Source organism: Apaloderma vittatum, unplaced genomic scaffold (assembly GCF_000703405.1).
Source record: "Apaloderma vittatum isolate BGI_N311 unplaced genomic scaffold, ASM70340v1 scaffold2873, whole genome shotgun sequence".
Taxonomy (NCBI): Eukaryota; Metazoa; Chordata; class Aves; order Trogoniformes; family Trogonidae; genus Apaloderma; species Apaloderma vittatum.
Window position 1 is genome coordinate 45451 of NW_009706244.1, and position 25641 is coordinate 71091.

General features: G+C 40.0%; 1 protein-coding gene across 1 annotated transcript in view; it reads left to right on the plus strand.

Annotated features, from left to right (window-relative positions):
* Positions 1-124: 124 nt before the first annotated feature.
* The window catches only part of STAB2 (stabilin 2), a gene marked incomplete at its 3' end in the record, with an annotated part of 73889 nt that continues 48372 nt past the window's right edge, over positions 125-25641 (plus strand). The window contains exons 1-18 of the mRNA XM_009865696.1: positions 125-258; positions 1086-1201; positions 5076-5161; positions 5981-6050; positions 8830-8925; positions 9231-9356; positions 11480-11676; positions 12628-12761; positions 17134-17267; positions 19098-19180; positions 19858-20007; positions 21291-21434; positions 22190-22252; positions 22344-22463; positions 23072-23125; positions 24294-24374; positions 24869-25021; positions 25283-25330. Coding sequence (XP_009863998.1) covers positions 125-258; positions 1086-1201; positions 5076-5161; positions 5981-6050; positions 8830-8925; positions 9231-9356; positions 11480-11676; positions 12628-12761; positions 17134-17267; positions 19098-19180; positions 19858-20007; positions 21291-21434; positions 22190-22252; positions 22344-22463; positions 23072-23125; positions 24294-24374; positions 24869-25021; positions 25283-25330 — 1989 coding nt within the window. The remainder of the gene's footprint in view (positions 259-1085; positions 1202-5075; positions 5162-5980; positions 6051-8829; positions 8926-9230; positions 9357-11479; positions 11677-12627; positions 12762-17133; positions 17268-19097; positions 19181-19857; positions 20008-21290; positions 21435-22189; positions 22253-22343; positions 22464-23071; positions 23126-24293; positions 24375-24868; positions 25022-25282; positions 25331-25641) is intronic.

A 25641-nucleotide genomic window follows, 5' to 3' on the forward strand; every position in this document is an offset into this window, starting at 1 on the left:
CTTGTGGCTGTGAGTGAGAGCAGTGGAGTTAAATTTGTCATTTTTCAGCAATGCCACCAGGGGCAGAGTTAAACCAACTGAGAGATCTTTCTCCTTCTGTTTAATTTATCCTCTCCTATTACAGATGAAGAAGCAATGTGATCAAAAGCTGCTTATTCGAATGAAAACTAAATGTGTACCTTGCTCTTTAAACCTCGAAACCCAGTGCCCTGCTGGTTACACCAAAATTACCAATGGGACCGGGATACCAGACTGCAGGTATCTCTTCTATCAGAATTTTTCTCCATTAATATTATTCTCCATGAATTAGAAAATGTTAATTCATGTTACAAATGCTCTATTCTATGCAATTTTCTTAAGGAACGTTTATCATTGGCTTCACCAACTCCAGAACTCAAGCTTCACACAGAGTATTTCTACCCTAAAGCCAATCAGGAAATGTTATAAGAGGAAAATAAACATTTCTATCAATGGCCTATTAGATTTTCCTTAGTGATATCATAAAATCACTTTCTTTTTTATACTGCATACTTGAGATGAATTTTATATAAATATCATTATAATCATGTATTTTCATATAACTTATATTTTTATATAATTCATATCATATAGTATCATATAAATAACAGATTTTTCAAACTGCCAGGTTATGGAATCATGGGAGGGGAATGATAGGAAGAAATATCTCAAAACAAATTTGAAATCTTGTCTTTCAGATAAAACAAAGATAAACGGTATTTCCAGGAAAAGGTAGCTATTTAGGACTTAGTTAGCATTTAAAGAACCTTGATATTAAATAATTTTCAAAATATTTTTTCAAATCAAAACCCTAGAGAAAACTGCTGTTTCGTTTGCAGAAGAAGTGGAAAAAAAAACTTATACTATGCAAAAGAAACAGCTCCAAGAATCTTTTTAGACCTTGATGTGCAATGTATGTTTCCATGAAGCAAAAATGACAGATCAACACAACTAAGTTTAAAGTGCTCTTATCTGACACTGTAAGGCAAAGAGGAGGTTAAGAATTTCATTTTTCCTCACAGGAGGCTTTTATGTACTTTAAAACATCTTAAACTTCTTTTCCTCAGGTATTATCTAGAAATTAAAACACACACACTTTCTTTTCCGGGATGTCGACATCATTGTATGAAGGAATTCGAACAACCTGAGTGCTGCCAGGGACACTGGGGCCCAGACTGCATGGGTAAGCTTGTTTTTTTTTCTTTCCCCAGAAACAGTTGCCATTAGAAGTTTGCCCCTCAGACCTTACTATAGTGGTAGAAATAAACAGCAGTTTTCAGACAAAACTTAAGGATTTGGAGAAAAACATTCGAAGCTTCATTTAAAAAGGAAATAGAGAAAAATTAAAAAAAAAACTCAGGGAACCCCCTTGGTTTTGAGATTTTCAAAATGAAATGTTTCAGTCAAATGTCTGCAAAATGACTTTGCATTTGGGAGGATCGCCACAACAGATTTTACAAACTGAAATTTTCAAATTGCTAGTTTAAATGTTTCATTTTAGGTTGAAAATACCCTAATCTGCATCTGAAATATTCCCAAATTTCTTTAATTCTTTACTTTTTGATGCAGGCAGAGTTTTTTCTTCCTGCTCAACCTGAAGCAGTTTTTCCCCTCCAAGTTTTTTGAGCATCTGCTGAATGCTAACAGCCATTACTGAAGCAGGAGTAACCAGGAGTGCCTCTCCTCCTGCTGCTCCTTCCTCAGGAAAAGACTTTCTGGATCTCCACAATGGCATCAACCCTCAGGCTACTGAGGTGGGCATCAGGACCCACAGAGGAATTTTCTTTGCTCAAACAGAGCATTTTGGTTTGTAATTAAAGGGGTCAAGGTCAGGTTCAATGTCTGTGAGGTAATTTTGCTCACAAAATAGATTAAAAAATTATTTTAGCATGGCTCAAACCCATGATTTAAATACCAGTCATTTATCTACCCAAGTAAAGTAGTCAAAATCAAACTTATTGCTGCTTCTACAGAAAAGATAGGTGAATAGCTGAGTATGTAGTGTGCACTCTCATCTTCTTCTGAAGATGATCACTTGTGTGGTGATTTAAGGATTTTTCCACCAAATGTGGCCTAACTGCCGGGTAGGAGGAAGGCAAGACTACATGTGATTGTCATCCCATAATTCAGAGGTGACACGAGGGGCATGGGTGTTCCTAGAGAGGGGCAGAGCTCATTGCCCTCAAGCCAGAGCCCTGCCTGCACTGCTACAGAAGGCTGCAGAGTCAAGGAAGCCCTCTCTTCCTTCAGACAAACTTCCTGGCCCCCGAAAGCAGAGAATCAAGTTCTCAGCATTGTTTCTGCTGTCATTTGGAGGAAGCAAATAGCTCTTCATGTTATCTCAATCTCTCTAAGGCCATACGGCATGCCTTGAAATGTTTGGAGGAAAGCCGGTCCTTCCTGAGGCCAGAGAAAAAATCCCTGACTAGGGGTTTACTTCACATTTTATATTTGATGGCAATGACAAAATTAGGTCTTAAATAATGGCCTGACTTCCTTAAATGATAGCACAGGCTGAAACACATGGTGTGAATGAAATATGTTCTGTCCCCTTCTCACCCCAAGCCAACCAGCCACATACCCATCCCTCTGTAAGAAGGCATCAAGGAAAAAGGGAAAAGTACAGTGGGTGGAAAGGTCCAGGGCAAAAGAGCACAGCCTTTTAACACTGCCAGTATAACCCAGCCACAGATACCACAGCTGGTGGAGGTCAGGTGTCCCGTGTGTATAACTGATGGGACAGCAGGAGCTACTCCACACGCTGACTCAGCTTCTCACTCTGCGAAAATACTTGCATGGCTCCAAAGAAAAGCCTGGGAACCAACTCAAAGGTGCATAGTATGAGCAACTGAGTAAAAAGCACTGTAAGAATAAATAAATAAAAAAAGTGAACAGGAGAAGAAAAAGAAAAAAAAGGCCAACTTAATAAACCTAATTCTATCAAATTTTATGGTCCCACATACATATTTACAAGTTCTAACCGCTGCTTCAGCCTGCAGGGTGTCAGGTGAAGTAATACAAGAGGCTGTGTTTGAAAACACTTACGCTGAATTAAACTCTATGAGGCAAAAAAGCTGACGGATTCAAGCTCTTTTGGCCTAAATATAAAGATTTGGCCTTCATGCTCTGACAATTTTAAAAGCTAAGCAGAAGCATCTCTTTCTTACTACTTTTCAAAAACCATCCTCAGCAAAAGCAAATGTCTTGCTCCTCCCTAGCACAGGGCTGGCAGCAGGCCACCCTGCCAGCATCACTCCAGTGTCCCAGCTCTGGCTCCTGGGGTGCCACCAACCAGGGCAAACACTTTATCTTCCTGACCAAACTCATACAACAATATGGTAATTAGCTAGGCTTTTGATAAAACTATTCAATGGTGGTGGTATCAAAACAAGAGATAAGAGTTGCCGAAGACAAGGGGAAGTGTAATGAACACTAACTGCAAAAAACCTGTTTTGTTAGCAATTTTAAAGTGTCCTTTCTCAGAAATTACGCCATAAACTCCGAGTTTTCTCTATGTTTGCACATTTTAAAAAGCATTGGTGCACATAAAATTGTTCCCATTCAGAACAAATATCACATTGAGCAGTTTGCATCTGTGTCAGTCACCAAGATAAGATTTAGCTATCACATGGTAGCCAGAAAAAAAAGCCACCTTAAAGTATCTCATTTCTGGTTATATCACCTCAGTTCTTAATAAATCCTTTTATTTTAGCACATATGATATAAACTGCACTAAAATTTTCATTTTTATGTTTATTGTTTTTCACAAGAAGCTCACTTAGATCCAACACACCTCACAGACCCATCACTTAGGAATAAATTAAGAAATATTGACAGATTAGTATAAAACCAAAGCCTTCACTAAAATTAACGTACACATATATACATTCACTTACTTGCTCATCACTCGGTCCAAACCAAATTTATTTTCATGAAAATATCTGCAGCACTTAAAAACTCTAAATCAGGATTAAGTTACACGGTGGGAGCATAAATCCAACACTGACCATCTCCACCCACACAGAAAAAACTGAGGCGCTTCGTAAGTAATAAATCTGTCAGTAAGGTACAGCAGAGAACCTCTGAGGGCAGGATTATGCTATCTAATGGGAACTCCAATTACGGGAACGGAAGGCTTGTGAAAGGGAGTAAAAAATAAATCATTTCTATGAAGAGGATGCATAACTACAAAAAATAAGGCTATCTCTACAGGGGAAAAATCCTGATGGAACAATCTGACTAAAAATCACTGCATAATGTATTTGGTATAGGAAACCTGTCAGTAAAAATTTGAATATTGAAAAATTTCAGCCAAGAATTAAACAAGTTTTGTCTGGAAATAAAATCATTGTTTCTTGTCCTCTCCTGCTGGCTGAATTTTTTTGGTCAGACTCTCGCCTGGTATACCACTACTTGTAATCATGGTTTTAGCACCAGAAGGTATGAAAAGAGCTTAGTACATCTTTGGCACACAAATTTTACTAGTGACCACAGCCTGTTGGACAGAAGTGGGTTATGAGCTCAATTTCCAAGATCATTTGAATCAAATGTCATAGATTTATAGGAGGTAGCAGGAAAAAGGAAAACTTTCCACATAAAGCAAATGCAATTTGCGGAGGAAAGAAAAAGGCTTACTTAAACTCTAACTTAGCATCAAATATAATTCTGACAGCAAATTTTCAACCAATCAGAGTTGTATTCACATACAGAAGTGGTCTGGCAAACTCTAAGTGGATCAAAAAAAGCTAACAGTTTAGAGTGTCTGCACATAGAGGTGGATCATAGCAGGGACAAAATCAATATGGTGCTTTAGAACAAGAAAACTATTTTTTGTGCAATCTTTTGATTACAGTCACTAGAGATAAGAGAGGGGAGTGGTCTCTGCTGAAGCTGACATTCTAGGCAAGAGATTCAGGCAGCGGCCAAACAGCAGCTGGGACTCGAGGTCACTGTCTGGCCCAAAACCCTGCAGCCTCCCAGGCTGTCACACCTGATGTGCAAGGGGAACAAAAGCATCGGAGCTAGCTGACTGATGGCTTAAACCTTGTCATTTCTAGCCTGTCCAGGAGGAGCTGCATCACCATGCAACAGGAGAGGACACTGCTCCCAGGGTATAAATGGGAATGGATCGTGCACTTGTCAGGTATGTCCTTCCTTTTAAATGAAAAAAAAACCCGTAGCATGTAAGCTATACAAAGAAATAATGCTTTTTCCATTGCTTAAATACATTAAAGGAAAGCATTTCTGAAACAGCAGAGATGTTCTGCTTGCAGTTCATTTTTTGCTTGGATTGCACTAATCTTCACACTATTATTTATACAGACTTGAGCATGTTCATGTGAAATCAATAAAAAGTTCTTCCATCTTGTCTTCCTCAAACAGGTGTTTTGAGTTCCTCTATTTCTTAGAGCGCATTATTACTTAGAACTTCTTTTCTCTAATTAGAAAGAACTCATACTTGGGACTATACTCCCAATACAATGTCGCTTTGCTGAGAGTGCAACATGCAGTACTTAATAACTTCAGCCGAAACGACATTTAAAAAACTCAAATCTTTTCTACCTCCCCCTCTACTGGTTATTCTTTCCATTACATCAAGACAACATCTGGGGACATGTAAAACAAGAGACAGTGAGAAGCAATCAGAGAATAGAGCCTAACAATTGCAAGAATTATTTGGGCATTAGACTCAATTACTGCTTTTTATTGTTAGCTTTATATTCAGAACATCTGGTTTGAAATGTAAGATTTAAAAATTATTCTTATAAAAAATAGAGAGAGGGAAAAAGCCACTCAAAAGACCATGTTTTCTAGATTGCAGTAATAATTTCTGATTTTCTGATTGAACCTTTGTGTTATTTACTTCGTACATCTAAAAATGCTGTTTTCAGGTTGCTAAGCATGTATCTGTATGGAGAGAGATGGGAAACTTAAGTTTTGCTTTCCATTCTGTAATTCACAGAAAGGGTTTGGTGGGACAGCCTGTGAAAAATGTGCTGAAGAGAATTTATTTGGTCCTCACTGCACATCGGGTAAGTTTCAGCTTTCTTTACTGAAATGGGGAAAAGAATCATAGAAGGTGAGTGAAAGCAGATACTAAGAAATCACAGTGATATGGGTAGAGGGTCTAAGGTTTTCCCATTAAGAGCTGCTGTATGCTTCAGGGAACGCAACAGGGAAAGAAAATAGGCAGCTACTCAGTTACTCAATTCACAGTGGGGCCGTATTCAACGCAGGACAACACGCTCAGTGCAGGGCTACAAAAAAAATCTTTATCTTGTCTTAAATATCTTTGTTATAGCCAACAATCCAATAAATTAGGGATTAGAATCATCTGTTTGTTCCTGCAGGCATGCCTCCCTGTTAGCCAATTATCATGCTGCCCACTTTTAGCCCTAAATCATGGATTTGCATTTATTTGATCTAAGGTTGCTACAATACTTAAAATATTGGGTGGGAACATACTAAACACATAACTGATAGTGGCTTAAAGTGTTTCAGTACGGTTTTAAAATACCTCTACAAACTGGACCATCTGTATTAAGGCATGGAATACTGTGGTATTTAAATCAGTATATTTGACTCAAAAAAGGCCATTCTGAATCAGGTCAAAAGCCCTTCTAGCTTAATATCCCATATTGGAAGCCAATAGTTGATATCCAAGGAAAGAGTAGAAAAGCAGCTGTAGTGTTTAAGAGACTCCTGCTGGATCCATCCTCCATAATTTATCTGCCTTGTCTCTGAGTCCGATTTGCTTTTGCTCCCCACAGTATTCTGTGCCAGGGAGCTCCATAATTCAGACATAAGCATGAAAAAGGGTGACTTTGGTTTAGTTTTGTTTTTTGGCTCATAGATAATTTCATTTGTTGGCCATTCTCTATTAAGAGAAGTGGGACACTGAAGAAGAGATCAGAGCTATATGCACTATTTAAAATGCATATATATCACAAGTGTATACATTTGTGTAGTATTTTCTAGGTTTGCCTGTTCCTTAAAGATTTTTAGTTTAAGAATCATAAAATGTTTGGGGTTGGAAGGGACCTCTAGAAATCATCTAGTCCAACCCCCCTGCCAGAGCAGGATCCCCTAGGGCAGCCACACAGGAACGCATCCAGGTGGTTTTTGAAAGTCTCCAGAGAAGGAGACTCCACAACCTCCCTGGGCAGGCTGTGCCAGTGCTCTGGCACCCTCACAGTAAAGAAATTTCTAATCAGGCTGAGGCGGAACTTCGTATGTTCCAATTTAAACCCATTATTCCTTGTTCTATTCCTGGGCACAACTGAGAAGAGATTGTCTCCTTCCTCCTGAAACTCACCCCTCAGGTATTTGTATACATTAATAAAATCCCCTCTCACCCATCTCCTTTCAAGGCTAAACAGCCCCAGTTCTCTCAGTCTCTCTGCATAGGAGAGATGGTCAAGTCCCTTTATCATCCTCGTAGCTTTTGTTTCCCTTCCTGAGCTCTGCTGAGCATTAAAACAAATCAGAAAAGTGTCTTACACGTTAAGAAATGTCTCATTCTTAAGTGGTAATAGTTGTTTATCTCTAAGTAAAACTCTATTTGTTTCCTCAAGAGCTACATAAATTTACTTCAAAGCAGAGTAACAAATAGCCTCAATTTAAATAAACTGTGTTGGCCTTTCTGCACTAATCCTACATCACAGCTAACTCAAAGTCCTATTTTTCACCAGCTGTCCACTGGATGCCAGTGTTGATACACAGAAATGTAATGGGGACACTTTTCATTAAAATAGGGTACTTGAATGAATTCAATAACGTAAATGTAATTATTTTGCACGAAACTACCAAAGGATTCAATTGCATATTAATTTAAGCAATTTCGGCTTCCAGATATTTGAGCTCCTCCAAGCTTTCTAAGCATCTACGAGTACAGCACATTTGTTACTAACTGCTTTTCAGGAACATTTTAAACACTGAATGTTTTTATATTAGGACTGCTAACATAGGTAGAATGTTACTAATTCATTAGTACAGGGGTTTTGTGAGAAAACAGGAAATATTTGTAAAAGGAAGACGGTAAGCTACATCACTGCAGCTTAAACATGAAATCAGCAATACAACTCCCTACATCTTAGAGCCTTTTCCAAATGTAACTGTAAAGGGCCTTTTTGAAAAGAGTCATTACCATAATTGAAACAGTTATAACCATAAAGCTTTTTAAGCATACTTAAGGCTTCAAAAACCACATATAAAACAGTCTCATAGTTGCCTAGACTCTGAGTATGACATCTTGTGCATATATTGTCACAAGATTTATAACCAGAAATGGCAGAATATAAGGAAAAGGACCAGAAAAAAGCCTGAGACATGTACAGTGATTAATTACCTTTTTAACTAAATAAATTCTGCTTAGGAAAAAAAAAAAAGTCATAAATCTCATCTGGAGGTTTTTGAGACAGACAAACAGAATTGAACCAAAAATAAGCAATTTGTTAATAGTTACAAAAACAGTCTATATTACACATTATATTCAATTTTGGTTTGAGACTGTATGTAAAATTTTACAAGTTTTATAGTATTAGCAACTAGTTACTTTATAGCGTGTGTCCTAAAGATTTTCAGGCCCCAGCGTATTAAACAGCCTGCAAAAATCAGTATGTTATTTACTGATGTATACAACTGTGACTGTTGATCTTCTCTTTCGCGAAAGCTTATAAATTTGAGAATTCAGGTCAAAGCCTGGTTCAGGCAAAGTTGCTGGCCAGGACACTATTTGCTATGGGTAACCACTAATTACATGTTTCCAAACACCACTGTTATTTAGTAAAGCCAATTCATCTCTCTATATAGTTTGCAACTGCATTCATGGAGTATGCAACAGTGGAATTACAGGGGATGGAACATGCACTTGCTTGTCTGGATACAAAGGGCTCAGCTGTGATCAGCGTAAGTAGATTATTTTCTATGTAAGGTACATTCAACATCTCTGATGCAGTTAGAATCTGTAAGCATGAATGTAAAATTAGTCTTAGGTTAGTCACTCTGGAACAACCAAACATATACTGAACCTCAAACCCTGTGTGTGAACTTCCATAACCATCGTCACCACTTCAACTGGCAGAAAACTGATGGCAGGAACAGGAACCGATGGTCCTTAAATCAGACATACTTTGAACTAGCGAACTGCAGGACGCAATGGCTCCTGGCACCGTGTGCAGACACTGCTTAACCTGTCACACTCTGTCCCTCAGCAATAGCTGAATGCGAGGCTTTACGGTGCCCTGAAAACTCCAGATGCACTGCCTCAGGCAAGGATGGAAGACAACTGCAATGCACGTGCCTGCCCAACTACCACGGGGACGGTACACAGTGTGAACGTGAGTAATTTTCAGGTCCAACATATTCTTTGTATACATCTTTTGTATCATAGTTTAGATATTGAGTGTGGTTTTGAATCTGATTGTTCTTGGGTTCATATCCCAAAGCTGTCTCACAAGTACAAATTAGATTCCTTCAGGATGAAACTAAACCCTGAAATGTGCTTCAGAAGCACATTGGTCCAGTCACTAACAAATTTCAGTCCGTGCAACCAGTCTAAAGCTAGTAAATCCCCCTGAAATACATGGTGTGGATACTGGGACATCTGTGCTAACAAATTCACTCCCATTACATTCCTCTACTTGTTACAGTTCAACTTCATATTCTGCTTCCTTAAAAATCAACAATAGCAACCAAGAACATATATTTGTCAAATATCCATCACGTGGCAGCTCAGCTTCATCACTAAGCATAAACTCTACATAAAAATAAAGCTCATTTTAGCTTTTCTATTTTTCACGAAACAAAGCTAACAGCTTCTCAGCTAGAGGTAAAATTCTACCTTGAAGTTGTCTTTATAGACTCCTTAACTTGCCATTGAATGCTCAAATTAACTATATTATAAGAGTCCCGATTTTTGTTTTCTCTATTTAGATTATGTCTTACAGCACCACATCTTCCTAGATGAATTGCAATGAAGAAAATTGTTGGATCTGATGGTGGAATCAGTATTTAGTAAATGTTGGCTTGGATCAGGCCACAAATAAAATACTGCTTATCCTATTTGGGAATATTTACCTTCACAATCCTCTTGGTCCTAACTGTGATGTCAACCTTTCTGAATAGGCTTGAATACCACCCAGGAACAACATATCAGAAAGTCACCCCTGGGGGAATGTGACGTTCTTCTAGCAGGTAGCATAGACAAGTGAGAAAAAGAAATTGCAGCAACCAGCAGGGGAGGAAGATGCTAGTATCCCTGTCTCTCTTAGGTTTTGTAGCAATGCAGTCTGTGTGGATGTTGCTCCTCTGTTCCAGTGCCTTTAGATGGTCATCTATGGATTAAGCCAGCATCTTTTACACTTGATTGGCTGGGAGGCAGAGGACAAGCAGCTCCAGCACAAGCTAAGTACTAAGTGGCTGCCCCAGACTCTGCTTGCAGCTGGTGTTGCCCACAGTCAATTTGAGTATGTGATTATAGAATCATAGAATCATAAAGGTTGGAAAGGACCTTAAGATCATCAAGTCAAACCCCAACCCTAAACCATCTCCTGAAGTGCCACATCCAACCACTTTTTAAAACAAAACACATCCAGGGTTGGTGACTCCACCTCCTGTGGCAACCCATTCCAACGCTTCACCACCCTTTCGGTATGTATGTATGTGCGTGATTTTGCAGAAGAGAAGGCTTGATTTGTCAACTCCCTCAGTCCCAGCTGAGGGGGAAGAAAGGGAGGAGGAGAGGGGAAGATAGTAAGCAGCACCAGCTTTTAGGTGAGTCCAGGGCCTGCCACCTTCCAGCTACAATGTGTGCTTGGTCATATCCTAAACTGTATACAAAGGTACAACAAGGTGTTCTCTAAGAACTGCTGTCTATGAACAAGTACCAACAACGCTGTTGCCTTGGAAAAAGAGGCTTATGGAAATAACTAGTTAGCTTCCAGTCCAGTCCTGAAACTACAGCAGCGTGGAAGACTCAACTAAATCACCCATGGTCAGTTTTCCATATATCTGAATGGATGACATTTTATTGTTTAATTACCAGAAAGAAAACAGTGAATGCCTATTGTTTTGAGAAATATTTTCCCCCTGATCTAACATGTGCTTAAAGCTTGTACCGACCTCCTATCACCTACCTGACCTTCTGTGGTTAAAATCCACCAGAGAACAGGGAAATAGTTGTGACACTTTAATAAGCACATTACATGTTTTAGTCTGTTTATAACTCAATTTGCCAAGTTAAAAGATCATTTCTTTTCAGAACCAAACAGTTGGTTGCTATGTTATTATAAACACATTCTTGCCTTCTGTCTTCATGCCGCCACAATACTTCAGACTTGGCTGTTATGAGAAGTTTAGTCTACCCAGGCTTTGTCTGGCATGGCAGTGCTCTAGCAAATCCTCATCTTCAATTTCAGAACTGTGGGCAATAATTCATTTACTGCACTTCTTTTTTCACAAGCCATCAACCCATGCTCCAAAAAGGTCTGTGATCCTAATGCTGACTGCATTTACCTCGGACCAAATCAGCACAAATGTACCTGTCAAGAAGGTTACAGAGGGGATGGTCAAGTCTGCTTACCCATAGACCCTTGCCAAGCAAAATACGGGAGATGCTCTGCACAGTCCACCATTTGCATATATGACGGTCCGGGAAAGGTTAGTGTTGAACGGGTGCCCCAGACATTTCCTAGGAAGGAAAAATGCTTTCTCTCCAAAACCAAGTCACAAAGGTATGGGGACAGGCCTCGGGGAGGCCAAGCTCTACTGCTAGTGTTGGCATAAGCACTGCTGGTGACCAGGAGTCTCTTTACCTCCCTCTCTATGCATCTATGTGGTGCTTTTCCCTTTGAAAATAGGAATGTCAATAGTGTTCTTTTTGTAAGAACATTTTGCCTCAGATTTGCCTCCCCAAAATTAAGGCACTGAAGCGAAGCTTCTCCCAGTTAAGTTTTCTCTCTCTGGCCACAGGGGGCTTGTAGGCTCTTTACACAGGTACTGCAGATAAATGCCTACAGTGAATGTATTTAGGAAAGAAGTAATCTTTGAGACTTTGCAGACTACCAACAAAAGACACCATATAAAGGCTGTCACACTCTTTAAAACCGGCTCAGATTTCCACATGTAAAATTCAAGAAAGTGAGACTTCAGAAGACCGTGCCCGTTTTTACCTGGACACCCTGAACAGCCGAAAAAGGGAGTCAGTCATCCTGCAGTTCACATTTATATAAGTGCTGATACACCTTACTCGTTAATAATGTGTTGGCACTTGTTTTAGGAGGCAGAGGGCTGTGGGAACAGAGGTAGAAAATCTGACCTACCCCATACCCATTTTAAATGTTCTATGGTCACAGAAGTTACTATAAAGGGCTTTATCTGAAAGAAATTAATCTGAGAATCAATACTTTCCTGATGTAGATAAAACCTAGAAGGGAGTCATATAAATATGGATAAGCTGTATACTTGCATCTGAACTCAGCAGGTGATTAACTAAGGCTTTGGAAGCTCTTAGTCTTAGCACTGTCTTAAGACCCAAGTTCCAGAAAGCATGCTGAAATCCACAATTTGTGCATGTCTGATTTTTCCCTCCCCTCTCCCATCCTTATATAGTCCCACTGTGAATGCAAGGAGCATTACACAAACTTTGTACCTGGGAAAGGATGCAGCATGAGAGACATCTGTGAAACAAACAACACCTGCCATAAAAAAGCTAAATGCTCAACAGTTGCACCAGGACAGATCACGTGAGTCTTTTTTTAGTTTATTAGAGCTTTCACTCAGTTTCTCCCTCCTCCCCCTAATAAGCTGGCTGCTACAATGAATCCAGTGGATGAACACCTCCCAAAGTTATTGTTAATCATTTCTTTATCAAGGAAAAATTACAAGATTTAATGGGGTTAAGGTCAACCAATTACCATGGTGCTTGATTTGACTGGTCCAATTGCTAATACCTACACTAAGTTTTATTTTTAGAGCACTCAGAGGTCATTTCTACACTAGTAAATAAAAAGGACCAAGATGTCTCTTCTGTTCCTCAGGGCAAGCAGCATTGTCTGGCTCACAGCTAAAGTCTCTTCTTCCAAAAACAGAGCAACTGCCTCTTGGCAGCACTCCCTGGCACACAATATCCCTGCAACTGTGATTGGGCACTGCCTGGGAAAATGCTGCTTGGTGTGGGCCAGAAACACGCCAGGCAGCATGCTCAAAATTAATCAGCATTAATTATCATGGGGCAGCACTGGAGTTCTAGCTCTTCTTAGTATACTAGTATAGATAAAACCAGGGAATCTGACCCCCATGCTGTGAAAGCAACACCAACCTCGGCAGATTCCTCAAAGCCTCAAGACAAGCATGGGGGAAACTGCAAAATCTCCAGCCGAGTTTCTTCTCCTGTACAGAAATTTGCTACATAGACATTAGGAGAAAAGTCAGTTTTAACACTAAACTTAACAAAGCTACCTTTAACCGAACAGTTGGGATTACATGTTTCTACAGCCCAGTGATGGCTAGTACTATGTTTAAAGAGGTATCCCTGAAATGTTAGTTTTCAAGAGCTAGGAGTCTGAAGTGAAAGAAAAGACAGGCCATTAGTTCTAAGTTGAGGACAAATTACCATGTAGATCTATATAGACAGAAAGTATTTACTCAGGAGAGTATTCTTAATGCCAGTTCTTGCTTCATCACGCAGCTTTCTCTTATAGTCTAGTATCTCCACTTTTGTGTAAGCTATTATGCATTTCAACCAAGATCATCTAGAATATCCCTTAGTTCATACTATACTATCCAAACTGTTCATAGTCTATACTTAACATCATATGCTGCACAACTTGAGCTGAAAATTAAAATAAATTTCCACATCACATAAATCAGGACCTTCTTTTCCTAATTTGTCACCATTTCACTGTTGCAACTCAATTTTCAAGAGCTGAGAAGAATTTTAGAATGGGAAAATTAAAAATGTATGACTGGAGGGGGAACAAGCAATTCAAACGCTTTGCATGTTGTTCATTCAGTGACAAACGGCAAAAACAAGTACAGAAGAAAGGAGTGGGATTCAAATCAAACTAAACTATCCATTTGGCAAAAAAAATGAAACTATACTGAACAGTTTCTAACTAAGGAAAATCCATTTACAAATGAGGAAATTTGCGAAGAAAAATATTGATTGGTAAACGTGGGCACAGTAAATTGTTTCTGGTAAGTGACAGACACTTACTGTATTTTGGCTGTATTCGTGATGTTATTTGAGAGGTATTTGAGATATATTTGAGAGGGTTTGGGCGGGGTTTTTTTACTTCTTCTAAAATACAAAGATGTAACAGAGGCCACAAATCTGTACTGTTTCCTTTCTTTTGTTTTTACTTGATTTTTGTTTTTGCCACTTGATTTCTGTTTTCTGCTGTACAAGTCTCAGATAAAACAGAGACAGAAAACTGAGCTCCTGCTTTCCAGAGAGGTACAATTTGCTTCCCCCTCCTAAGTGAGCTGAAGTAGTTCCCATCTTTTTCAGTCCTGCCTACACTGTCCAAGCAGCACATCATGAAAACACCCAACAACTAAGTTTAAATAGTCCAGCAGAGTTTGTCGTAAAGCTGTGTGCCGTTAGAGGTATGAAGACCGTACAGGTGTCAGTGCAGGCAGAGCTAAACCTATAAAGCCATATGTGGTACGAGTTGCAAACCAGATCCTCCAGACAAAGTTAAGACAAAACCCATCTAGGCAGTCACCCAGCTGGTTCTTCCCAAGCCTGGCCACATAGAGTAAATTACTCCGTCAGAAGGGGTGAGGGGACAGACAGGTTGAAGAGTTCCATCCCATGCAATAAGTGCTAATCTGTAATAGCTAAGTGTTTTCCTTTGGTAATCAAATCCAAACCGTGTTGCTGGACACCCACTCACAAGCAATACTACCCTCAGAAAGGAAGTGTTAAACTATGTAGGTATTTCTGCAGTGCCCCTTAAAATGACAGGCAAAAAAATTGCTATGTTTAACCACCTGCTTCTTTAGGACTGTTTGGTGAAAAAAAAGAGGTTTGTTTTGAAACTTTGACATGATTTGTGAAATATTTTGAAGGTAGTTTCCTTTTTTCTACTAAACTACTCCTCAGCTTCTTTAAAGCCAAAGGCTTTTTTCTTCTTTTCTCAGAAGTGATAGGGACTATGTATGTCAATACAGCAATATTCTCACCATCAGAATTGCATCCTATAAATTTTGGAAACTTTTAGACTGCTATTTTCACCCAGGAACAGGAGGAATCAAAGCTAGAGCCTTTTGGCCAAAACCCCAGCACCCTTGTGAGTCTATGTGCAACCATCAAGACTGCAGGGACTGTGGGGATTTTTAAATAATTTTGCTATCACCAGAGAAATAGTTACAGTTGAGACCGTGTGTGGAAAACAGGAGGTGATCTGGTATTACGTTGATACTACTGTGGGGAGTGAGTGGCAGATGTGTGTTTGCAACAGCCAGCACATGCAAACAATTAGGTCATTAGTTATATAAGGAACATCTTTTGCTTGCATGCAGTAACGTTTCTTCTCTAACGATGCCTTTAGAAAAAAATATCCAGTGAGATGAATCATTATGGACAAGGTTTATACGAATATTGAACATGCTAGAGACTTAATTAGGAAAGGTACTATTAAAAGATGGTGTTTGACAACACATACTAAATAGTTATTTAGCCTCCTAAATATACTCAGGGTTTCTTTCTGTGCATGCTGCATGTTGACAAGTGAATACTTTTAATTTTAGCACTGAAGATGAGTCAATGACTGAGCTGACACCTCCAGTCAGTCTCCCAAGAGCAGCAAAGCAGAGGCTGACTATCTAACAACTGCAACAGAAAGAGCTGAGATCGACAAAACCAGCACACATCAAAGGCCAGTCATACTGAGACAGGCTTAAAGAGTCTTGACTTTTTAGAAATTACTAACCACCTCTCCCAGTGAACAGTCAGGCTAGCACAAGGTCAAGGCATATGCAAGTCCTAGTTGCTCTTTGAAATTCAGAACCATTTGTACCTACCAGCAAGCATGTGTCAATCTCGTTGACAACTAACAATTTCTTCCTCAGCACTCTTGTAAGGCTGAGGTCTTGCATGGTTATAAGATTCAGCTTTCATGATGCACGTTCTTTCCCTCATGGGACAGAAAATATCAGGCTAATATTTGGAGTTATTCTCCTATAAATTTCTTTCTGATATTGCCCTAGCTGCAACACGTAACTTCAAATGCAGTCCACCTCAAAGCAGTGAGGAACTGAGCCCATCTCAGGGCATTGCTTGTCACTTTCATGAGCACCATGACCTGAGCCTGTAGATATGTGAGACCAGGTCAACCACACACATCACTGACACCTCTCACAGGCTGTAGTCCCCAAAAGACATCCAGAGTGTTACAGATAAGATGCTGTTTCCAATGCAAAGAGAGCTACAGCATCTGAAAAAGCATGAGATTCCATGCTTCAAGCTTCTTCAGAAAAAAAAAAAGATTATGTTAAGGTACAAGTACCATTACCCAAAATTGTTGCCTTACTTAAAGGGTGAGGTTTGCTGAAAGGACTGACACACTTGCCTGCCGTTTCCCTCCAGTCCCACACAGCTATCACAAGGACCAGTGAGCTGCCATCACCCCCCTTCACACATAATCATGATTAATCCTGTTGAGTCCCGCACAGTGAGTAAGAGCTTCACACAATTTCCTCCCCATCACAAGGGTGGAACCCCATACATTTATGCTGTAGGCTCCCCTTGCCCACAGGCAGGCAGGCTCAGTGGCTTTCTAGCCTCCAACAACCACAACGTTTGGGGACCAGAGGCTGTACTGCAGCCAAGGGTGTCATGTAGACGCCATTCAATGAGGCCCTGCAAGACAGATACTGCTGCCTTCTGGCCCAGCTGACAGAAGGACTTCATGCCATGCAAGCAGTCACCAGGCTGCACTACACACTGAAATTCTTCACAGCACGCAGAAGAAAATGTTAAATTGAAATACATTGGTTCTTCCTGAATATGCCTTCAGAGAAGCAATAAGTAACACCCAGTGCAGGTTCAGTGACAGCCTTGCTGACAACACAGGGCATCAGCACACAGCTAAAATTGTGATCCCTTCACAGCTGTACATGCCAGGGGGACTCCGTGGGGAACGGGTTTGTGTGCTACGGAAATGTCATGGAGCGCCTCCAGGAGCTGAACACTGAAGTGGGAGGACGGTGGCAAGGCAAGCTGACGTCTGCCTTATCACTCATGGGTAAGTGACCACATGCAAGCAAAGCCAGCTCCTGCTGGGTGGGTTGATCTTGTTCTTTTTTCCTCCAACACTCTCCCACTGCAGGAAGGTTCTTCTAAGAGCATGACACAGCCCGCACACTACTCACCGCAGACTCCTTCTGAACCCTAAAGCATCCTTTGCTCACCGTGCTATGCAATCCACAAGAATTTCCACGTAGAAGTGCTAAATACTTTCCCACAGTCCCTCACATGTCATTTCATATCACCAGTGGGTTTTGCTCCATAGTGGGATAAGTGGGATGATCCCACTTCCTCTCTATCCCTATATCCCATTGATTTGTATAACTGAGATTTGATCTAAAACGGCACACAGAAGTCCACCAAAAACATGAGCGTTCCCGTTTGGGTCCTTCTTACCCAGTCCCCAGCTATCAGCAGTGGCATTGCTCTCACCAGGAAAGGGAATAGAGGCAAGGGGAACAGACTGATGCCATCCATGGTGTCCATTACCCTCAGGACCCTCCCACCAGAGCACTTTGGACACAGCTGAGGTGTGTTTCCAGATTGTCTGCAGTGGTGAGGTGGAAACCCTGTCAGGGCTCATGTCTTCCAGCCTTACACAATTATTGCAGGCACCTCATGAAGAGAATAGCATAACTGTCTTCATCATGTTCTGTTGTGTGGCCAAAAATGTGAGTTATGAACAAACACTACTAGAATTGAGCTGGATCTTCAAGATAAATTTGTAAATGCTATAATTTTTTTCCTGTTTAATATAATTTCCTCAGTTCTTTTCACTGAGTCCAGTGATTAAAATAAAGATCCTGAATTTATGACCAGAACGTACTAAGGATCCCCCATAGCTTGCCAAGGACAAAGTCTGGCATGGCCTTCATTCACATTTAGCACTGCAGATCAAAATCCATTGCCTCAGTCAGCACCGAGAGCTCAGCTGCAGCTTCTCTTTGTGTTTTTCCTCACGTGTCAGAAAAGTGCCTGACATGCTGGGCACCACCATTTGTGAACAACAGCTCAGATTTTATGTTCTTCGGTTAAGTTTTGAGCATAAATGGGCCACTTGATTTACTAGCCTGAAGCTACAGAGACACATTAACCTCACAGGTTATTTTACAATATATTCACTCCACATTAATATCTTTCAAAAACTACGAACATACAGCAGAACAGTCCACATTTTTTTTGTAAGACAGCATATTAAATTTGAGGTATATTCTCCAGTACGACATACCTGTAACAACTGTAAAGATAGTTTAGTTTGAGTTTGAACCTCTGGAAAAAGAGATTAATATTATAAATATTTAATGCCTTCAGCTACAGAATCAGTGGTCTCATACTGCTGTCTTGGAAACAGAAATACCACCTAGGTAGCAGATGAACTTTAATTAACTTTCAGTGCATCAGCTTTTATTACCTGCTACGTATTTGCTGATATTTGCACTACCAGCAGGTTAGCAGCAGCATACCCCTCACCCCATAAAGACTGAATTGATTTAAAGCAAGAAACCATCTTCCCATAAAGACACACCTCCAAAGAAATGCCATTTTTCTGTGCGTCACTCTGGTCTGCATGCCATAAAATTTGGGGTGCCAAGAGTGTTCTGAATGTTTTGCCTCATTCTGCGTCATATATGCAGCGGCACCTGGATTTCATATGCATTCTGCCTCTCATCTTTCAATTACTTGGCTTTTAGAATCTTAAATTAACATTTAATAATCACACAGTGCTCATTCTTATTTTGCCCTTGCATGCCTGGCACAGATTACACAGTTCCTTCCTCCAATGAGCTTTTCAACGCAAATTTAATTTTTTTTTTTCTCTCCTTATAAGAAAATGTCTATGAATGGCCACTGAGTACTCTGGGACCATTTACTGTGCTCGTACCTACAAATAAGGGGCTCAAAGGCATAAATGTAAGTAAATAACAGGGAGGGGTTTAAACTGGGAGGAACTGAGATCCTTGAGAAATCCCATCTGTGTTAAAACTGTATTGATGCAACCGATTCAGAAGAACTTTTTGATCTAGTATACTTTTGCATATATGTAAAGCTAGGGGCCAGAGATCACCTTTTTCCTACTTGAAAGAAAGACAAAATCATTGGCACTCTCATGAGTTTGGGTAGAATTTAGACGTGATTCAAGTAAGTTTTGAATTCTCTGACATGGCTTGGTTATGCTTAAGGTTTTTTCACTTTGTTGAGACAGAGTCTGAACTAAAATTTGAATTTTCTTCAGGGAGGCCTATGGGTCACCTTTTATATAAGGATGATTTTTTTTTAAAATGGTTTTAATTTAAAAAAAAACAACAAAGAAGTGGCCTGATGTGCAAGTGGTTAGCATCCAATGCCTTTTCCTGAAGTCAGGACACCTCTGGAGGTGGCATTTACTGCTCATGCAAGGACATAAGGGTGTAATCTGACCTGAACTGAAAACAAGAGAGGCCTCCATTTGGTTCAGATCCTATCACCTCACTTCATAAGAAAACATATAATTTCAGAATGTAGAAACTGAAGGAAAAAGAAATCCTTCACCACGAGATTATTTTTAGATGAAGCCTGTATTGAAACAAATCTCTGTTCTGCTGTCCTAGGTAAAGGATCTTCTGAATAATAAGCAGAAAGCACAGTACTTCGTGAAACTCCATGTAATTGCTGGTCAGTTGAATACCAGTAGCTTGAATAATACTAATGTAATATATACTTTGACTGGCAAGTCAGGAGAGATATCAAAGGGAGAGAAGGTAAGCCGCCTTCCAGCATCCTTCAGCAAGAGGTACTACTCTCTGTTCACTCAGCAAGGAGAACAAAAGGTCTTTCTGCAGCAAGAAGTCAGGTTGCAAATAGCTCCTGGGTTATGAGAAGTCACAGCTGTGACCACGCATTACAAGGAGCTCAAGTAAAACTTGAAAGCTCACTGGCATCAAAGTTCCCATCAAAATCAGTGAAAACAAAAATTAGAGATGCGTCACTGCTGAGTAACACAGTGATCTAACACAGACTGCTTTAAAAATGTTTGCTAAAATTAAATCAACTTAAATCTTCAGGCACAACCAAGAGAGCTGAGGGGACATTAAGAAAGCCTAGGTGAAGTAAGAGGGGGTGTGGGGAAGGAAAAAACAGAGCTTATTTTGGAAACTCATGTGTACTACTCACAGAGAGCAAGCACTGAGTGCCCTGCAGAGTCCAACTCCCAACTGAGCATCAGCATTCTTTGAATGATGCAGCAAACAGAAGCCTTCAGCATAAATAAAACAGGCCTAGAAATTTATCACGAAAAATATGGATTAAAGCTCATTACTAATCCAGCTTATTTGATGTCAGTAAACATCAGGGCAGTCTGATCCCACAGTTTAAAAAATTTGTCCTCTACAGCTGATAGACTAGATTTTATAATCTGGAATTATTGTTCTTGGTCCATTAAATTTCTCCTAATGACTTCGGCCTACATGAAGGCTGCAGTCAGATACTTCTCATGTTGGGCAATAGATCAGTGGCATCTAAGAAACGAGATCTCTTTTATTTCTTTAATGAGTATGCATGCCATGTGTAACAGGAAAATATCATTGTTTTCTGAAGCCTGTTAGTTTCCTGCTGGCTTCAGTACAGTGCAGAATCAGCAACATTTTGTTGGTTTAAATACATGTAAAATACAAGGAAATACGTTGTAGTCTCTTCAGATTACAGGAGTTGTCCCTTTCAATACAATCACATTTTAAATCATTTCCTGGCAGACTTATATTTACTAGCTGTTATCAGAGCCCGTTTTAGGCACACTCTTCTCCCCACAGGGCCTGTCCCTGCTTCTCTTCTGAGCTTTGCTGTCCTAAAACAAAATAACATGGTCCTGATCCAAAGTCAAAGGAATTTTTTCCATTTCCTTGGTAAGCGTTGCAAGCAAACTTTAGCCTCTCCAGATTTAAATAGCCCAGGTGTTGGCAATGGAAGACTTTATTCAACACGAATAATCACTCTGTTGTCATTCCATAATAAAAAGTTTACCATCCACTTGCCCGGCTTCTTTCAGGATAATCAATTAAGAATTAGAATCCAAGGAGGAAGGAGGAAAGGAAAATTTCTGCAGGGAAATATTATTGCTTCCAATGGGATTTTGCACATTATTGACAAAGCCATGGACAATGTGGAGCCAGCATTTGAAAGCAGCAAAGAGGTGAGCCATACATCTTTTAGAACGGTTTCACATTAACTGTGTGCAAAGAAGGATGACCGACAGCAGCTAGACAAACTCTACTGAGCCTTTGTGCGTTGGCTCAGAGGAACAGCACACAGACTTTCACCCTTCTGTCAAGCTGGTCCATGGAGGATTTGGTTGTACTCAGTGCATTTGAGTGGTTTGGTTGCTTGGGAAACTGGCAGTCACAATCACTGCATCTGACTGAATTCCAGAACAACATAATAAAAGGAGAGACATCTGGAGAAATATCAGGCAAGACTTATATTCAAAACAGCAATCTCTGCCCCAAAAGGCTAATACTATACAAAAATAAATATCATTTTGTATGCTTTAGGGTTTTTTTGGTGCCCTGCTTAGCATACTTCCTTGAGAGTTCACCTCTTTTTATGGTGTTTTTTTTGCAAATATCTAATTTCCTATGAGCCCTTTCTCATTGGGAATGAAGAAATAATACCACTTCACACTCATATATACACTATTTATAGGTTCTGTGACTACACAGTGTTTCAGGACAATGACAAACTAACTATAAGCCAGTATAGCACCAGGACAAGAATGCTACCATCTCAGCCATTTGCAGACACCATCAGCCTTCAGAACAATATGGAAATTGAGACATATTCAATCTATAATAGCCAAGACTCATACAGGAGTTCAAAAAGTGTCTTATAAGAATTGGTATTTACTTCATGCTCCAAACTAAACTATAGCTCACTTTCATGTTATTTCAGGAAACCATAATGTCAGTACTTCAAGATAATGGAAGATACAGCCAATTTACATCTTTGATAGAGGTAAGGATCCAGAAAAGCAATTCCATAAAACTATTTCAGATGTTCTTCAATATTAATACATAATTTCACTTTTATTTTTAAACCAAAACAGAAAACTGGCTTGGGAACGGATTTACAGCAGGACAACAGGGCTTACACAGTCTTTGTTCCAAGTAATGAGGCTCTGAGTAATATGAAAGCTGAGGCTCTGGATTACCTGCTTTCTACAGAGGTATAGTCTTTCTATAACACAAGTCTTCCTCAGATAGTAGATATATAGCATATGGACATTGTCCAGTATACATCTAAGCTAAGCTCCTACGATTAAGGCTTAAGCCATCTCAAACCATTAAAGAATACAACACCACCTAGGGAGGAACAGAATTTGGGGTCTCCTACTGCCATTGCTTTATGCAATCTCCCACACCAGGCCCCCACTCCTCTGCTCTTGCCCAGACAGCCACATGTCAAAGCCCCAAACCCGCTCCTGGAAGGTGTCACTCTTAGTGGAAATAGTCAAAGAGAGCAGATGCCGGAGGGCCCTGTTGTCCGGGAGACATTGCTGGCAGGGTCTCAGGAGGTCGATATTGGCATCCTGTCCTTAGATGTCTCCTGCCTCTCCCAACCCACACACAAGTCATGAAGGGTCTGTGCTGAAATAAAACATGATTTACGGATGAAGGTGTAGACTGACAGGGCACGTGACACAAGCTGAGAACCACCACTGACCCAGAGGTTTCTGTTGCACCAGGAGGTGACAACCATTCTCATCACCATATCCTCTCAACAGGCCAGGATGGGTTTGCATGGCTCATTTTCCGCTCTTTTCTGCTTTGGCAGGGTTCATGGAAGTTGCTGGAGCTGGTCCGATACCACATTGTCTGCAATACTGAGGTGAACTTGGCTGTTGTATTGACTTGAAGTGCGAGAGCATTTTCAAACCCTTTGCCATTCTGAAGGCAAAGGTTTTCCAAGAACAGCTTGGTGCTGCACAGCAAGACTGCAAAGGACAGCTATGCCTCTGCCTTTACTAGGGGTAGTCACATAAAGGTCACTAACAGCAAACACAAACCTTTCACCTCATTGTCACTAAACCAAAATAAAATGCTGCTAAGAGGCATGGAGTAGTACTTGAATGACACCAAATTAAAACTATGTTGTATCACACCTGTATGTTACATGCAAGTAACTATTTCCACTTTAAAAAGATACCTTTTGATGGTGGGCACTCAACCCAAGGAGGGGGGACAGGGGAGAAAAAAATATATATAGTCATCCTGAACACAAGACCTGCTACTTTAGCCCTGCTGTGGAGCAAAAACCACTGTCAAGGATACTGTCAGCTTTTCAGGGCTGCAGCAACAACTAGCAGGAGAAGTATTTGTTGCTACTGAATCAAGCTCTCTCTGAGCCTGTGTTGCTAAGATTGGTCTTGTTTATCAGAGAGAGGTAGTCTTGTCATCCTCTAAGGATGCCCCATGTTCTTCCCTCCTTTTTCTACTGTAAGCAAAGAGCAGAACATAACAACACCACCAGCAACTAAGACTAGAGGAGACTGAGGTTCATCCCCACCCCAGCCCCTGCTGTGGGGAAGGAAGAATGTACTCCTGTCCTTACTGAAAGGACCTGCTTGCAGCCCCCAAGGCAGAGGTCATGCCCAGCACAGAGTGGGATCACAGGGAGCAGAGGCATGAGATCTATGTGTCCTTCACAGGATCTCGGCGCCACCATTTCCACATTGGTCTAAAGACACAAACGGGGCTGCTTTTAGAGAGACGTGATAATTTTACTTAGACTAGTTGCTATCCATAATTAAGAGAAAAATTAATATCCTTTTGGGCAACAGGCTCTTCACATCCAACAACCAGCAAGCTCAGTTAAAACTTAATCACTCTAACTTTGCTCCACAAGCAGGTTAGTCAATGCAAGGCCACCTATGTAGTTAATAACCATTTGCTCACCCTAAAGAGAAAGGTGGCCTCTCTTATGAAGTCCCTCTGGATTTGAAAATACTACTAATAATGGTTTTACATATCTTTTAACCAATTTGTATTCATTTCAGCTCGAGGTTGCCAGCCTCATCTCAACAGAGCACATCAGAAGCATGGCGAAGCAGTTCATTTACTTTAACAGGACCAGCACCGTAAGTCAAAGGCAACTTTCACCTGGAGAAGTTTTCTGGTCTAGGCAACTGTTTGCATACAGGGGGAATAAAAAAAGAGAGAAGGGGGGACATTACCAAATGAATTTCTTGCTATAATGAGGCAGAACTTTTCAACTTGCCATTCCTATCACTGTTAGAAATTGTTAGAAATTAGTATTATAAAGGATATAGAGCATATAGCAGGTATGTAAGAATAGCCTGCAGTTTCCTTTTTTCTTATGATTAGCTCCGATCCAGGAATGATCCTTATTTATGCTATTTTTTAAAAAAAAAAATCTATTTAAAAATATTTTAAATCATTCTGTTATAATATAGCTTCAGGTGTTGTTGTTGTTGTAGACCAATATCCAAGAGAAAGCATAACGTATGCATGCTTCTTGCATTAAAAAAATAGCAGTTAAAAAGTATGACTACAGATTCTTGACATTAAGAAGCTATGAAAATATTATTAATAACAATTTATTGTTTCATAGGGGCAAATCCTGGTGACTGGAGAAGAAATTGAAGAAACAGACATTGTTGCAAAAAATGGTCGCATTTATACTCTTGCAGGAGTCCTTATCCCACCCACAATCATTCCAATTCTACCACATCGTTGTGATGAGACAAGAAGTCAAGTTGCAATGGTAAGAGAATCACAACAAACCAATAGCTCTTAACTGCTCCATGTAATGCACTCCAACTTCCTCTTTACTGCTTTTTCTGATATTGCCCATAAAATGGGGGGTATTTTTGGAAATTAATACACCAATGACATACAGCCACCTGGCTAGCAGTACTGCACAGATACAAATAATTTGCAAACAGAGGACACATATAAGTACATCCTATAACACTTTAATGCACTAGTTCTTGCACAAGACCTTTTAAATATGTTGTTTCTCCAGTTAAATATTTTCAAGTTCCTGAATCCCACTTGTACGTACAAGTACACAGTAAGTAGTGTCAAGTTCCCAGAGCAGCTAGTTAAGATCAGTATTTTCATTTCTACTAAATATGCAGAGAAAGGGGCCAGAACATTAAACTATCAACATAATAATTTTATATTAATATATTAAAAATACGTTGTTTTCAAAAGCTACAATTTCCTTTAGCCCTGCTTTCTTCCAGAATTCTTCAAATTAGGAATTACAAAGCTGTTTCATATTTCAAAGGGTAGATTTCGACATAACTTATTGAGTTCGGTGACACAATATAGGCTTTTTGTGCTCTCTAAAGTTCAGCTACTATTTGTGGTAGGAAGATC